Below are 16,191 nucleotides of genomic sequence, written 5' to 3'. Positions count from 1 at the left end.
ATTAAGCCTATTCTTCTATACAGAGTCACTCCAATACCTTTTGCTGCTTGAGGTAAGTGACAAGATGGAATCTCTTTCCATTGTTCATAAACTAGCAAATGATTGTTACTTCCAACACTGCTGGAGGAACAGCATCCTTTAGTGCTTAAGAAAGAGAAAGGCTAGGTAGGGAACTACAGCTCTGTTTTCCAACATTATGCCACGACTCTCTGACCCTAAGCATCTACCACCTGACGTAGCTTTTTCACTTCTTTTAATGGTACAGCTGGACCTACTTCTATGTAAAAAAGTAACAAGGCAGAATAGCAACATTCTGATATAAAATTACTGTACAAATAAAATAAAATGTGTATTTATTTGTTCAAATTATAAATATTTTGTCTGGGAATATTTGCATGCAATAATAAGACAGGAATCTTAATAAATATGAATAAGTTATATGTTTATGTGCACAGCCTATTTACCCCCACTTCACTCTTATTTCTGCATTAGCAGGTAAACCAACTAGGATGGTGAGCGCTTTGCATGACATCCAAAGTCACAATTATGGTTAAAGTCTGCCCAAAGAAGCCAGGATTCATGTCAACAATAAACTCTGGTTTAAAGCTCACTGATACTGCCTGAGCACACTTAACCGTCACATGAAACAAGTACTTCCTTGGTGTGTTTATCCATTTATCCTGGGCATTATATTTAGTAGTTCTATCATGCAACTTTCTCCCATAATGGAACTCAGAAGACCACACAGATTTCCATTCAGACATTAACCAAACCTAGATCTTAGCTTCAGTGAGCTTGTTGCATTACAAGTTTGCAGATCCTGCCTTAGAGGTTCTGTTTACTTAGAAACAGGTTTGTTTATCTGAGCAATTTTGTGCATACTTGTTTTGGAAATATGAATAATAAAAGCAGAAAATTTGATATGAAACTATTTAAATTGGCTTGTTATCAGAAAGCAGAAACCATTCAACTCATTGGGAATTACCTCGATATCCAGTTTGCAGAACCACGTAAGAGACAATTCTTATTTGACAGCAAGAGGGGCTTAGACACTAAAGCTGTTCTATTTTAAATTGTGTTTTGGGTCACTTTCAGACCATCAATGACCTGGGTGACAGAATTGGGAGCATACTTATCAAATTTGCAGATGACACCAAATTAGGAGGAATAGCTAATACCCCAGAGGACAGGACCAAGATTCAAAATGACCTGAATAGACTAGAAAGCTGGGCCACAGCTAACAAAATGAAATTCAACACGGAGAAATGTAAGGTATTGCACTTAGGGCGGAAAAATAAAATGCACAAATATAGGATGGGGGACACCTGGCTGAATGCAACTATGTGTGAAAGGGATCTAGGAGTCCAAGTAGACCACAAGTTAAACATGAGTCAACAGTGTGATGCGGCAGCTAAAAAGGCCAATGCAATTTTAGGCTGCATCAATAAAAGTATAGTGTCTAGATCAAGAGAAGTAATAGTGCCACTGTATTCTGCTTTGGTCAGGCCCCACCTAGAATATTGTGTCCAGTTCTGGGCGCCACAATTCAAAAAGGACATTGAGAAATTGGAGTGTGTCCAAAGGAGGGCGACAAAAATGGTGAAGGGTCTGGAAACCATGTCCTATGAGGAACAACTTAGGGAGCTGGGTATGTTTAGCCTGGAGAAAAGAAGGTTAAGAGGTGATATGATAGCGCTGTTTAAATATTTGAAGGGACGTCATATTGAGGAGGGAACAAGCTTGTTTTCTTCTGCTCCAGAGAACAGAACCCGGAACAATAGATGCAAGCTACAGGAAAAGAGATTCCACCTCAACATTAGGAGGAACTTCCTGACAGTAAGGGCTGTTCGACAGTGGAATGCACTCCCTTGGAGGGTGATAAGAGTCTCCTTCCTTGGAGGTCTTTAAACAGAGGCTGGATGGCCATCTGTCAGGGATGCTTTGATTTGGATTTCCTGCATGGCAGGGGGTTGGACTGGATGGCCCTAGTGGTCTCTTCCAACTCTACGATTCTATGATTCTATGATTAATAAACTGAAACAAAGCATGGTGAACTTAGATTGAGCTTGACACTATCATTATAAGATAAGTCTTGTCTTTTCCCAAATTAGTCTAACTGGAACCTTAACATACACACTACTCTTCACTCATTAAGCTGATGTTTTAATAATGGCGAATTACTCTTCCTTATACATTGCTCTGGGGCTTAAAAGACCTAAAGGCACCAGATCCTGTCTGATTTTGGAAGCTAAGCAGAATCAGCCCTGGTTTGTATTTGGATGGGAAACTACCAACAAATCCCAAGTGCTGAAGGCTATATTTCAGAGGAATGAACTGGCAAAACCACTTTCAAGTACTCCTTGTCTAAGAAAATTATATGAAATTCATAGGGTTGTCTTGTCAACAGGTGACTTGAAGGCACACACACATATTATTCTTATCTATCCCTAGTGTGTTCCCTTTCATTCTAAACATGGTGCACACCTTATTTTAAAGAGGAATTGTGCTCCCCTGAGTACGATTCTCTTGTGAAGCAAGATACTGTATATACTTTCTTTTAAAGAAGTGAAGGTTTCCCTGCTTCCAAACTATCTAAATCCAGCAATGGCAAGGTGTGCACCTGGGAAGTTGGAGTAAAATTGGGCATATGCAACCACTTCTCCACAACTCCAAACATCATGGGACAAGAACAAGACAGTAAATACACTGATTAACAAAATAACACAAGGAATACAAGGATTCATAGGCAATGAACACTATCCCTATCAAACAATGGACACGGATTACTACAAAATAGCACAGAACATGTCTTTTCTTGTAAGTGTCTGTATTTCTCCAGGGGCAGTAAGATAGGCACAACTTAAGTTAACTTTGGGCCAAAACAGACTGCAGAAATTATCCATCTTGAAACCGCTTTAACTGTCCTGGCTCAGTGCTAGAGAATTTGGGGAATTGTAGTTTGTTGTGGCACCAGAGCTCTCTAACAGAGAAGGCAAAATGTCTTACAAAACTACAGTTCCCACAGTTCCCTAGCATTGAAACAGGGCAGTTAAAGCTGTTTCAAGCTGGATTATTTCTGCAGTCTGTTTTGGCCCTTCCTTAATTTTTACAAAACTAATTGCAGGGCACTCTTATCAAAGATAAGGATGCTGCATCTACATTCTAGAGACGTGCATTTTTGGAATCTACAGCATGATACCTACCACTCAATGTTATAATCAAGATCAGGCGCACTAATGTGAAGACATGTCTGACTGACTAAGAATGTAGTAGTGATACTGTTCTTCTCACACCTAACCATCAGAAAAGAAATAGCTCCCACCCTGCGAAAATTCCAGGAGAATTATTAAAAGTAGTGCCTCCTCCCAGCAGCCAATTCCTTAAAGGGGAACCATTAATTAATACTTCAGAGGCAGGAATCTCTTTAGATTAAAGTTAAAAGGATTCCAGGTAAAGATTTACAAGGTGCTGCATAGGAGAGAGACAAAATGCTTGGAACAAAACTTACAGTTAGGCCTTTGAATAAAGAAATAAAAGTAACATTGATATCACAAATGCCTACAGACAGACACACCCCGTGTGTGAAATTTCTAAATGATAAAACTGCTTTGGTGTTGTATGTTAGAAGGCATGCATTTCAGTACATGTTTACTGATAGCCAATAAAGAATACTTTCCCCTTACATCTGAACTACTGAAGTATCTTTCATGGCACTGTCCAGCTCTTGATAACCACTCATCTAACTTTTAGATGAGTTCTCCGTAGAGAAAGGTACAGAAAAAACAGGAAAGAAGAAACATTGTTTATAAATCTAAGATAGCTTTTAGCCCTGATCTCCTCTTCCAGTTGGATTTTTCCTAGGGATATTTCAAATTAAAATCTGGGACAAAGTATTAATGAGCTGTTATGCACAGCAGAGTAATATCTTTTATTCTGATGGGGCAATGTACCAGTTTCCCTGTTCAAAGTATGGCAGGACACTGTTTGCACAGGATCATAAGATCTATACCACACAGTTTAGTCAATCTTGACACAGACCAAAAGAGCAAAAGGCTGACTGTAAGAAAGGAGCCAGGTGCACAGCTAAAATTACATTCACCAATAAAACTCACAAAGGTCACATTTTGCCATAACTCATTCTCTTCTTTGCAGCCATTTTTCCTGTCACAGGGGAAGGAATAGAAGGAGGAAAAATAAGATGTGTTTGTCTGGAAGCCCTCAGGGCTGCAGTGCTGGAGGTGTATGGCAGGTTGCTGAATTCTCATTTATCAGCCTTAAAAAAGATGGAGTGATAAATGCATAACCGGCCCTTTAATATTTTATGCAGGTGCTAAAGTGACTTAGCTGTCAACTTCCATACATCACCAGCTGCTGATAAACCAGCTTTCGTCACTCCAGACTGGGGCTTTTTACAATTTCATTCTCCACTTCTATTTAAAAAAATGAACAGAATTGCTGAAACTGATTGGCCTATGGCTGCTCCTGTTCTCTTCAACTTTGGGAGACATTTTCCTGAAGTTAATTAAACAAGCAGTTTTTTCATAACTCCTGCAATTTTATTTTATTCCACAGGAAAACAAATTTTCATACTGGTAGAAATTTAAATTTCCATTTAAGCAATGGAAGCAAACAGTTACACAAGACTAGGATAACATTTTGACTCCTATTTTGGAATATCCAAAGTATCAAAGAAACTTCCCTAGGCAATCTAACAATTAAGAGTTACAAGGGAAATTTACAGGAACAATTATGTTTCCACTGGTTTACAGAATATGATTATTCTATCCACATAGCTTCTGGTGGAAAATGCAGTGACAGGAGACAAGCAATAAACATTTTCATTCATGGATGCATACCACAGATAAATACTGTTATGAAGAACAATTCTTTGGATAGATTTATATCTGTGTTTCCCTTGAGAGTTTGCCATCTGGGCCAAGCTGTTCATTACTCAGCATGAACAGATATGTATGTACATCATTCTGACTATGTGTGTGTCAAGGCAATGACCTGCTAGGGTGTATTTGTGTGTACAAAAAATAATGTGGGAAGTAGCCATTAGCCTAAACTACAGGTTAGAAGATAAGATTGTACTACTAAAGATTAACATTTTATGTTCTTAAGCACCAAACAGTGATAAAGAGACTGGGGCATTATTTGGTCCATAGCCCATCTCAAACATCCCCTATATTTTGCCCTCTTACCTCTGAAACCTCCTTCCAGAAGTGTGGTAGCACGTATCCTCTTCTGCCCACACCATTCATATTCTTCAAAGCGATTACCATTCTCATTTTCAATGTCAACAGAGTCATCTTCCATCATGCATGAACCTTCTCTCTGGGTGGGCAAAGAGAGTAAAACATCAAGAATCATCCTGGGAAAAAGAATGATGCTAACAGGTAGTATTTCTACCAATGGAAACTGTACAGTCAAAGCTAAATGGTGGAGGATACTGCAGGAGGATACACACACACACCCCTCCATTCATCGCTTGCAGTGACATGAAGCAGCTTTATTTTGGCCTGTCTGTTTGGGCCCATAGTCATACCAGCAATGCTATTAAAAGTGTCTAAACACCAGACCCTGGTTATCAGTACCAGAAGCTACTAGAAGATCGAATACCTCTAGAACAAGCTTTATTGTAATATTCCAAAACTAAAATGTGTCATTTCTCTATATAAAGACTAAAAGCAAAGCAAGATAACTGTTGAACCTTACTATTTTCCAGTTGTACTGCCACAGCTTTTTCTTCTTACCTTCTTTAGCAATGGGACATTAGATATTTTTGCATAGTTGACAAGCACTTGAATGTCAACCTGTTTTGTCTTAAGAATGGCTGGCCTGTACTTTCCTGACCAACTCTTCTTCAATCCATGCCTCAACTGAGTCTTGCTGCAATATAGTTAAATCATAGCCTAGCAAGACGGGAGAATGTCTCCCTCTAACAGCTGGACACTGTCAGTGAATCTGCTCCTCTTTCTCATTTGAAAGGCTAGAAAGATTCTTATTGCCAAATCCAGGCAGACTAAAACCTTCAAGACAGAAATCGAGTAGGGAAAAAAACAAGCATTCAAGCCTGTAGCCTTCAATCTGCTAACTTGGTTTCTGTCCAGAAAGCAGATACAGAAGAGGGCAGGAAGAAAGAAGAGAGAAGCAGCAAAGAACCTTCAGTGCTTCTACCTTTGCAAGGCATTGTTCGACATGCCCATTCCTCTCCTCCTCGGATCCTGAGAGAGGCTGGCTGCAGAGGGGACATACCTGTCCTTCGTCTTGTTTCCTCCGTTTCATTTTCCCAATTCGGGCTATGTGAGGAGAGGAAAGAGAAAAGAAACAACAGCTTATACATATAAACACACAAAGTCTTAGCATCCTTGCTAGGAGAAAAAAAATATTATATTAGGCATTAGAGTACGGTAAGTATCCAAGGATGGCAGAATTGTTCCAGTTCACTGTTCACAGTTCACAATTTGGTTAAATGCATTTAAAGTTCTGAACTGCTTGAGATTATCTGAAGCAGTTCAGAACTTTAAATGCATTTAACCAAACTGTGAACATTGAACTGGAACAGTCCTGCCATCCTTGTGAGCTAGTATACAATGACTCCAATACAAACCAAGTGCCTTGCCCTCAAGGGGGCATGCCTACACCATTATCCTTAAAACATTGTTCTCTCTTGAGAAAAGAAAGCCAAAGAACAATTATTTCTAATCATATTCATTATCCCCTGCAAATGCCAAACTCCTAGTACAGGGATGCAGGCTACTAACTGGAGCTTTCCTTTTTTGTATCCGTCTCAGGAAAATGGACTCCATTCCTGGATTATTTTGGAATAGCCCAACTAGAGGACCACTTGCACACTGGTACCCAAAAGTGTCCAAACATACTGTTGCCCTTGATGCACATTTGCATAGCTTTCTGAAGTTTGCTTTAAGAGAAGCAATGCTTATTCTTGCAAACTGAAAGTGTTTAAAGACCTAGTAATCTGCATAGAAGTAATGATGCCATAATGTAGGGCCTCTTTCAAAACAATTTCTATAGTGCTTGCAAATTTACTAATGACTTTTGAATAAGGAACATGCACATATGTATGTGGACAATTTTTAATAAATGTTAGAAGCCTAAACAAGATTATAAGAGGTTAACACTGTTTGGAAAATTTCTGCACAACTTCTAGTCTTCCAGTTCTGTTTTGTCCTCTTTGCTTCATTCCTAGGAGTCTAGATTCTCTCTTATACTAACCATGTACAATGTTGACTGAAAATGTAGAATATGCACTATGATTCCAGTCACAGAATTTGAGGGTGTGTTTAACCCCATTTTTTCCTCAGAGACTATACACATGTCAGTCAGAACAACCCATTTCTTTTTTCCAATTTCTGGTTAATAGAAATCATAATTAAATGTGCCCAAAATATCCGGAACACTTGCGTTAGAGAACAACATCAACTGTCAAGATATGCTGCTTCAGGCAAATATCATCAAATGTTTCAATCACAGGCTGGGGGAAGTGAGCAGCTTAATTAGTAAGTAAGGTCAACGTTTTGATGGAGACGAAAGTAAAAGCCCAAGGAAATACTGTATAGTAACAAGAGATGACGTGACTAAGAAATCATTTAATAGAGAAAGCATTATTGACATTATGGGTCTGGTTGTAATAATTGAAATTTATTACAAGTACATTGTAAAAATAACTAAAGCATAGCAAGTGTGACAAAAGGACCCATAACTAAACTAAGAGAGGGAAATGAAAGATGTAAGTAATAACCAAAGGAAATTGTACTGAATTATTTTAGCTTCCTATTCGGCCTCTTTCATTGATGCATTGGTGTAACATAAGAGTAAACTCACACACTTTTTACAAAAAAAATGTTGGGATATAGCAACTTCGCATGCTGAGACCTTCTAGTAATGCATGTTTATGGTATTTTATTGCCTACTAACAACCCCTACTCATTGCCCCTCCTCATTTCCTGTTTACCCATGAGGACACCTAACCTTTTGTCCCAAGAAGAAGAAAGCAAGGATGAGTCACCATTAGTACTACTTACTAATCCGTTTGCCTGTGTCCGGAGCTGAAAGGATGCTGAGGCAGCATCCTTTCCTGAGATGCATGTAAACTACTTTTCTACCTCATTTTTCTTGCAACATGAAGTTAGACCTGTGTATCTCTTCATACACATGATTTTGTAAGTAAACTTATTTCTTTTTTCACTTTTAACCAAGTGACTGTGTTTTTATTGGGGACACGTGGCTGGGAGAGGAGTGAGCTAGTTGAGTTTTCCTGCTTGTCTCATATTCCGCTGTGTGAACTCTGCTAGTAAGATTAAACAATCTTGCTTACTTTCCTGAGGTTCTAACGATCCTCAAGAAAGAACTACATTTCCCAACAAAAAACCTGAACATATAATCTCCACAAAAATAACTAGAGAAAGTTTATTAAGCACTCCCAATTCTTTTGCCCTAGCTTCCCCCAAAACATCCTTCTCTTCCTCCTAACCAACTCTTTTTTTCAGACAGTAGGGTAAAGCTAGAATCCCTAATGGTAGAATTCAAATATATAGCCATATTAGTCTATAGAATCAGTATGCAGAGAGATCTTGTAGCACCTTTGAGACTAACTGCAATAAAGAAGTTGAAAGCATGAGCTTTTGTAGACTTGTCTGAGGGGGCAGACTGAAGTCTATGAAAGTTCATGCTGCCAACTTCTTTATTTCAGTCAGTCTCAAAGGTGCTACAAGATCTTGCTAGAATCCCTGTACATCTCCTTATCCAAATGTCTATACAGTTTCCACAGACAAAATGTTCCCAGTATATGGGAAAAGAGTAATAACTCTAATGCAATCTCAAGAACAGAAGAAACTGTATTATGGAAGGGACATACCTACAAATGTCTTTCACATATTTGTAAATGAAGAATAAAAACAGGTTTGTGTAGTTTCACTTGGTTGAGTAAGGATCATTCTTCTTCACCTCAGGAAAATGATAATTGGCAACTATGGAATACTATTTCATAAAACATCTTGTGTGGGGTTCTCACTTGTCTATATTAAATCAGCCACAAAATCTACATTATGACATGCACATGGGGCCTCAACAACAACCAAACACTGAGTCAAAAAGACTTCTTCCTATGTGAGTTTGGTTTGGTCATTTTTCACCATCACTTAGAACATAAAGTTATGTTCTGAATGGATTTTAAAAGTATTTTCCTCCAGGAACATCTGAGGTAAAATATCTGGCTGACTCCTACTGGCATAATTTTAAAACATTATTTACTGCAAATCTTATGACATCATGTAAACCCATTTCAAAGGCCTGATGTGAGGATAGTTGAGGCATAAATTGTAAAACATTTTAATAAAAAAACCAAGGGTCCCTACTTAATCATTTCTATACAATATCTACTTAATGGAAATTCTGAATTGCAAGCTGTTTTATAGCCCTGCTGTTATAGTGATCCTGTTACATGTTGGCAGATTTTTCTGGCATCAACATGTATGCTACTATAGTACCCATAGCGGTAAAGAAAAAGATTTATGTTTGTACCTGGGATGATGAGCTTTCAGTGTCATTCAGAAAATAAGAGGATCTTGTTATTATGCACTCTGAAAAATAGAACTGACCTTAAAGACGCATGATAGGGATGGCAAAGAAAAATGCTATTGCCCACAAAATTAGAGTGGCATAACTACAACAGTAAATAGAGTCAAGAGGAGCTTTACAAAAGTTTTTGAGACCTTTTGCTGTAGCTTGATACTGGATCTTAAGAGTGAGAGAGAAGAACTGGTGTTATTTGAAAGCCACAGTGAGCAGAATTTCCAATTGCAGCTACAGAGCTCAGCTATCACTTCTAATCAACGTAGGAGGGATAGAGCAGCCCCAGAGGAAGGGGGGGTGACTGCTGAGTTGTCCCAAAGGAGAACAGCTCAAAAGAACACACAAGTGAGACCACAGTATTGTTAATTAGTGCTGATAGATGCAATCATTTCTAATTAGCTCACTAATCCTTCTCCTCTGTACTTCGGTGGCAGGAGCAAAGAGGGGGAGGTGGGCTGCCTTTATTTTTCCATACCCATAAGTCAAAGATTTTTTAAAATCTGTATAAAACTGCAACATCCCTTACTGCTCATCTCTTTCTTCCATTATTTAACAAAGCCATTCTGTATCTCAGGAAGGTATGCAAAGAAGTAAATTGCTTTCATTAGCAGTACAATAATAATTACTCCACTGGAGGGACTCACCAAACTGAGCTCCGCTTAGTATCATACAGCTTCACTACACTCAGTGTGTATCCTAGACTGCATCAACCCTGGACTCAACTTGCAACCAAAACTACTTATTACCTAGATTCAAAGATACAGAGCTATTTTTTTTATAACCTCTGCTTTAGTACCCTGTCCTGTTAGGAGTCAAGCCTGGCATCAGCCTCAGTATATTCTAACACATTCATTTTAATTCTACTTTATCTGACTTAATGCTTGGGGGGAGGGTGTAGATCAGGGTCTATTGTATTAAAGGTAGTGATATCAATGTTATTTACTGGTGTAGATGACAGTATTTCTAGGAAATAAGCAGGTGTCACGTTATTTTTGCTTGGGCCTGGCCCTTTCTCACAGATCTCCTCAAAGTATGTCTTATTTTCATATTTTGTACTGACTGTGCCTCTCTAAATTTTCTGGTGTGAGATGTACAGAGGATGCCTGAAATAATTCTGACCAGGCAGGCTCAGAACAATCACAATGGCTCTGGAAAAAATCTGAACCTGGCTATCATATCTACACTGCATACCTTTGCTCTATGTCTTGTTTGTCATTTACCATATTTTCTAGAGTATAAGACGACTGGGTATAAGACGACCCCCAACTTTTCAAGTTAAAATATAGAGTTTGGGATATACTCACTGTATAAGACAACCCCCCTCTTCATACCAAATACAATTAAAAACTGGCTATGTGTGCCGGTTCCCCAGGCCTCTGTTGTAGCCTGCAAAGCCTGACTCTCATGCAGGCAGCGTCCTGGCCTACTATAGGCCGAGTTAAGGGGGCCTGGCGCCTCCGGAGGCCTGGAAGCCAGCAGCTGGCTGTGTGTGCGTGCCGGCTTCAAGGGGCCTCCAGAGGCCTGGAAGGTAGGAGGAGGCCGGCAGCGAAGGTCCCAGGCCATGGAGCAGGCCAGGTGTGCGCACCAGGCCGCGAGGCTCTCATGGCCTCTGTGGCCGGGCTTAACCCGGCGTATAAGATGGCCCCGACTTTTGACGCAATTTTAAAGGGTTAAAAAGTCGTCTTATATACCAGAAAATATGGTACATAATGAAATCTGAACTTGTCAGTCTCTAGCAAACCTATTCTAAATGTCCTGTTCTACAAAGAAGGCCCAACTAGTACTTCTTGTAGTCTCCCAAACTGGTTACTTCTACCAATTTGTTTATCTACGATTCTTAGTTCAAGCCTGATCCACTTGCTCCTGATAAATAACTGACGTGAAAATTTCTAATCAGTAATACCAGCTTGCTAATCACTACTAGCTGATGCTCTATTCATTTTTTCTGTTCATGATCACTTGCACATCTCAAGAATGGATGTATGAGAATTTTGCTTGGTCTGTATTTGAAAGTACAGTGATCCCAGTTGGGGATGAAGGACCCCCATGAATGTGGAAACATCGCAAATAAAAAAGCACAATTCTTCTTAGCTAAGAGAACACCTCTCTAGAAATCTCCAGGTCTTCCAGAGCAACTCTATGATCAGCATCTGCTAGAGATTGGTCACAAAAATGTGCTGTAGGACCTACAAATTTCTAGAGAATGACAGAATAATAGAGTTGGAAGAGACCAAAAGGGCCATCCAGTCCAACCTCCTGCCATGCAGGAAATCCAAATCAAAGCATCCCTGACAGATGGCCATCCAGCCTCTGTTTAAAGACCTCCAAGGAGGGAGATTCCACTACACTCTGAGGGAGTGTGTTCCACTGTCGGACAGCCCTTACTGTCAGGAAGTTCTTCCTAATGTTGTGGTGGAATCTCTTTTCTTGCAGCTTGCATCCATTGTTCTGGGTCCTAGTCTCTGGAGCAGCAGAAAACAAGCTTGCTCCCTCCTCAATATGACATCCCTTCAAATATTTAAACAGGGCTATCACATCACCTCTTAACCTTCTCTTCTCCAGGCTAAACATCCCCAGCTCCCTAAGTCATTCCTCATAGGGCATGGTTTCCAGACCCTTCACCATTTTGATCGCCCTCCTTTGGACACACTCCAGTTTCTCTTGGTCTACTTGGACTCCCAGGTCCCTTTCACGTGTAGTTTCATTCTGCCAGGTGTAGCCCATCCTAAATCTGTGCATTTCATTTTTCCGCCCTAAGTGCAGTACCTTACATTTCTCCGTGTTGAATTTCATTTTGTTAGCTTTGGCCCAGCTTTCTCGTCTATTCAGGTCATCTTGAATTTTGATCCTGTCCTCAGGGGTATTAGCTACTCCCCCTAGTTTGGTGTCATCTGCAAATTTGATAAGTATGCCCCCAATTCTGTCATCCAGGTCATTGATAAAGATGTTGAATAACACTGGCCCCAGGACAGAGCCCTGTGGAACCCCACTGGTCACTTCTCTCCAGGATGAAAAGGAGCCATTGTTGAGCACCCTTTGGCTTCGGTCAGTCAACCAATTACAAATCCATGTAACAGTTGCCTTGTCTAGCCCACATTTTACAAGCTTGTTTGCAAGAATGTCACAGGGAACTTTGACAAAGGCCTTACTGAAATCAAGATATACTATATCCACAGCATTCCCTTCATCTACCAAGCTGGTAATTTTATCAAAGTAAGAGATCAGATTTGTCTGGCATGACTTCTTTCTCTGAGACCCAAGTTGACTTTTTGTGATTATGGCATTGCTTTCTAGATGTTCACAAACTCTCTGTTTAATGATCTGCTCAAGAAACTTTCCTGGTATAGATGTCAGACTCTTTTTTCCCCTTTTTGAAGATGGGGACAACTTTTGCCCTCCTCCAGTCTGCTGGGACTTCTCCTGTTTTGCAGGAGTTCTCAAACATTATTGCCAATGGCTCTGATATTACATTTACCAGCTCTTTTAATACCCTTGGATGTAGTTCATCTGGTCCTGGAGACTTAAATTCATTTAGATTAACAAAGTATTCCTCTACTATCTCTTTACTTATTCTGTGCTGAAATTCCCCTATTCTCTCCTCCATTATCCTCAGGTTGAGCACTCTTTTCCTTTTCTGAGACTACTGAGGCAAAGAAGATGTTGAGTAATTCTGCCTTTTCTCTGTCACCTGTTAGCATTCTGCCATCTTCTCCACGGAGTGGCCCTACCATTTCCTTCTTCTTCCTTTTGCTGCGGACATATCCAAAAAAGCCCTTTTTATTGTTTTTAACCTCTCTAGCAAGCCTGAGTTCATTCTGCGCTTTAGCTTTTCTGACTTTACCCCTACATGTGCTTGCTATTTGCTTGAATTCTTCTTTGGTAATTTCCCCTTTTTTCCATTTCTTATACATGCTCTGTTTAAAAGATAGCTCAGTTGAAAGTTCCTTAGTCATCCATCCTGGTTTCTAGAGACACCTCCCATTTTTCTTCCTCATTGGAACTGTTTGAAATTGTGCCTTCTGTATCTCCCTTTTGAGAAAGTCCCATCCATCTTGAACTCCCTTATCTTTTAGTATTCCTGACCATGGGATCACCCTCAGTATTTCTCTAAGTTTACTAAAATCCGCTCTCCTAAAATCTAGAAGGCGTGTCTGACTATGCCTGGCTTCTCCTTTCCATTGTATAACAAACTCCAGGAGAACATGGTCACTTCCACCTAATGATCCCACCACTTGCACTTCATTAACCAAGTCATTCCTGGTGGTTAGAATCAGATCCAAAATAGCTGCCCCCCCTTGTTGCCTCTTCCACCTTTTGGACAATGAAACTGTCTCCAAGGCAAATGAGGAATTTGCTAGACCTTGAGGATTTGGCTGAGTTTGAATTCCAGCAAATATCAGGATAGTTGAAGTCACCCATCACTACTACATCTCTCCTTTCTGAGTGTGTGGTCATCTGTTCTAGAAAGGCATCATCCAATTCCTCCATCTGACTCGGGGGTCTGTAGTAGACTCCCACAACAACATCCTTGTTGTTTCCCTCCACTTTAATTTTTATCCATATGCTCTCCACCTGGCTTCCAGGATCGAAACCAGAAGTGTTTTCTCTAGGACCTTCTAGGTTCACCAGCACAAATCTATGGTCAACTTCTCGCAGAATTGCGCTGGAATGCCTAGATTCCTAGAGAGAACATGAGGGAGTTGACCAGGCAGGCCCACCTCCACCAGGGCTAGCCTGGAAGAAGAGACTCCTCCCTCCATAACTGTCATCTTCCAGCCTATGAGAGAGTTGACCAGGCAGGCCCAGCTCCATCAGGACTAGCCTGAAGAAAAAGAGCCCTCCCTCCAGTCCATCTGCCTTGGTCCAGGCCTCAGAGGGAGAGAAGAATGCTGGACCTGATCCCCCCCCCATTCCCTTCTCCTTTTGTGTCGTGTCTTTTTAGATTGTAAGCCTGAGGGCAGGGATCCGTCTATTATCCCCTCTGTTGTAAGCCGCCCGGATTCCCAGTGACTGGGCGGCATATAAATAAATCCTATTATTATTATTATTATTATAGCAGTAATATGGTGTAAAACCTAGCTTAATAAATACTTATCAGTACTCTGAGGGGGAATATCTCAATCAATACCTTTTGAAACAAAATAAATGTTGTCAGCATCTCTACAGGAGCTGTTATAATAGAAGGTACAGTACCCTCCTACTGTACCACCATTTGGTAAAAAAGCCAGAGGCAAAAGATAGCAAAACAGAAACTTTAGGTCTGTACATATTTATTTACACCTCCTTTTTATTATTACATTTCCAACAAATCTCTCACAATTTTTTTTTAAATTTTATGAGTTGAACAGAGCTGAAGCAACAATGTAAGTTTTATCTTTATTATATTATGTATCCAATATCTAATACAGGCACAGATACCATTTCAACTATAAGACCTCTAGAACTTTGGTTATCTGTGCACACATCTTTTTTGGTAGATGTATCTCGTTATGTTTCAATGCTATACGGAAGTGAAAAGGAACAGTTCAAGGCATAATAGAAACACAATAAAAGCATTATTTCAGTGTGCCTCTTTGTATGGCCAAAAAGACATTACCTATGTAGGGAAGAAAGACAGTAGCCATACGTCTGAAGAACACCCCCAGTTTGAAAAGCTAGAAAAAAATTATTTCAGGGAAAACATCTAACAGGTAAATTGCTTCAAAAAGAGCCCAAAGACAATTAAACATGCTCAGTGGGTACTAACTGCTGGAATGGGCTAAGAGAAAACCAGTGAGGGGGAGAGAGTAAAAGAGGGTACCTTTGTTTGATTACTCTATACCACAACATTTGGTCACTAGTTCCATCTTGATCAAAGGTTAACTTAATTTTCTTTCAGCATGAACATACCACAGCTAAACAAAAGCAGACCATGGTCCCATGAGAATTATTAAGAACAATCTCCTTGACTCAAAAATATTTTATATAAATAAACAGTTCTGTACACAACTCTGCACTGTGCTCCTTGGGAAGGCTACTTACATCTTCTCTAGAACTTTAGCGGGTACAAGGTTTCAAGAAGCAAAATTGGTGCTATTTATTTTAGCCTACATTAATAGAAGCATCATTTCCAAATCAAGGGAAGTAATAGTCCCACTATATTCTGCACTGGTCAAGCCTCATCTGGAGTAGTGCATTCAGTTCTAGGCACCTCATTTTAAGAAGTCTATAGGCATGTTGAAGCAGGTTCAGAGAAGGGCAACAAGGATGATAAGAGATATGAGGAAGAAAACATATGATGAAAGGTTGAAGGAACTGGGCATGTTCACCTTAGTGAAGAGAAGAATAAGGTGTGACATTATTGCCCTCTTTAAATAATTCAAGGCCTGTCACAGAATGGCGGGGGAAAGCCTATTTTCTGCTGCCCCATAAGGCAAGGCCAGGTCCAATGGTCTGACATTACAGGAGGGTAGATTTTGACTGAACATTAGAAAATACTTCTTGACAGTGAGAGAAGTGGTATCTCCTTCTCTGAATGTCTTGGAAAGGAGGTTAGATAACTACTTGCTAGTGATGCTTTAGCTGCAAGTCCTGCATTGAGCAGGTGGTTGGACT

At 40.0% G+C, this 16,191-nt stretch overlaps 1 protein-coding gene across 3 annotated transcripts in view; it reads right to left on the bottom strand.

Annotated features, from left to right (window-relative positions):
• RNF220 (ring finger protein 220) overlaps positions 1-16,191 on the bottom strand; it is a 373,850-nt gene that overhangs the window by 68,070 nt on the left and 289,589 nt on the right. For 2 of the 3 annotated variants that reach the window (XM_089514994.1, XM_089514993.1), the window contains 2 exons: positions 6,181-6,302; positions 5,205-5,337 (listed from right to left, as the gene is read on the bottom strand). In XM_089514994.1, coding sequence (XP_089371120.1) covers positions 5,205-5,337; positions 6,181-6,302 — 255 coding nt within the window. The remainder of the gene's footprint in view (positions 1-5,204; positions 5,338-6,180; positions 6,303-16,191) is intronic. The other variant, XM_089514992.1, reaches the window with a different exon arrangement.

Source organism: Sceloporus occidentalis, unplaced genomic scaffold (assembly GCF_023333645.1).
Source record: "Sceloporus occidentalis isolate IW3139 unplaced genomic scaffold, rSceOcc1.0.p SCAF_3, whole genome shotgun sequence".
Lineage (NCBI taxonomy): Eukaryota > Metazoa > Chordata > Lepidosauria > Squamata > Phrynosomatidae > Sceloporus > Sceloporus occidentalis.
The sequence above is the reverse complement of the archived record's forward strand: the minus strand, read 5'-3'. Positions and strand labels throughout refer to the sequence as shown.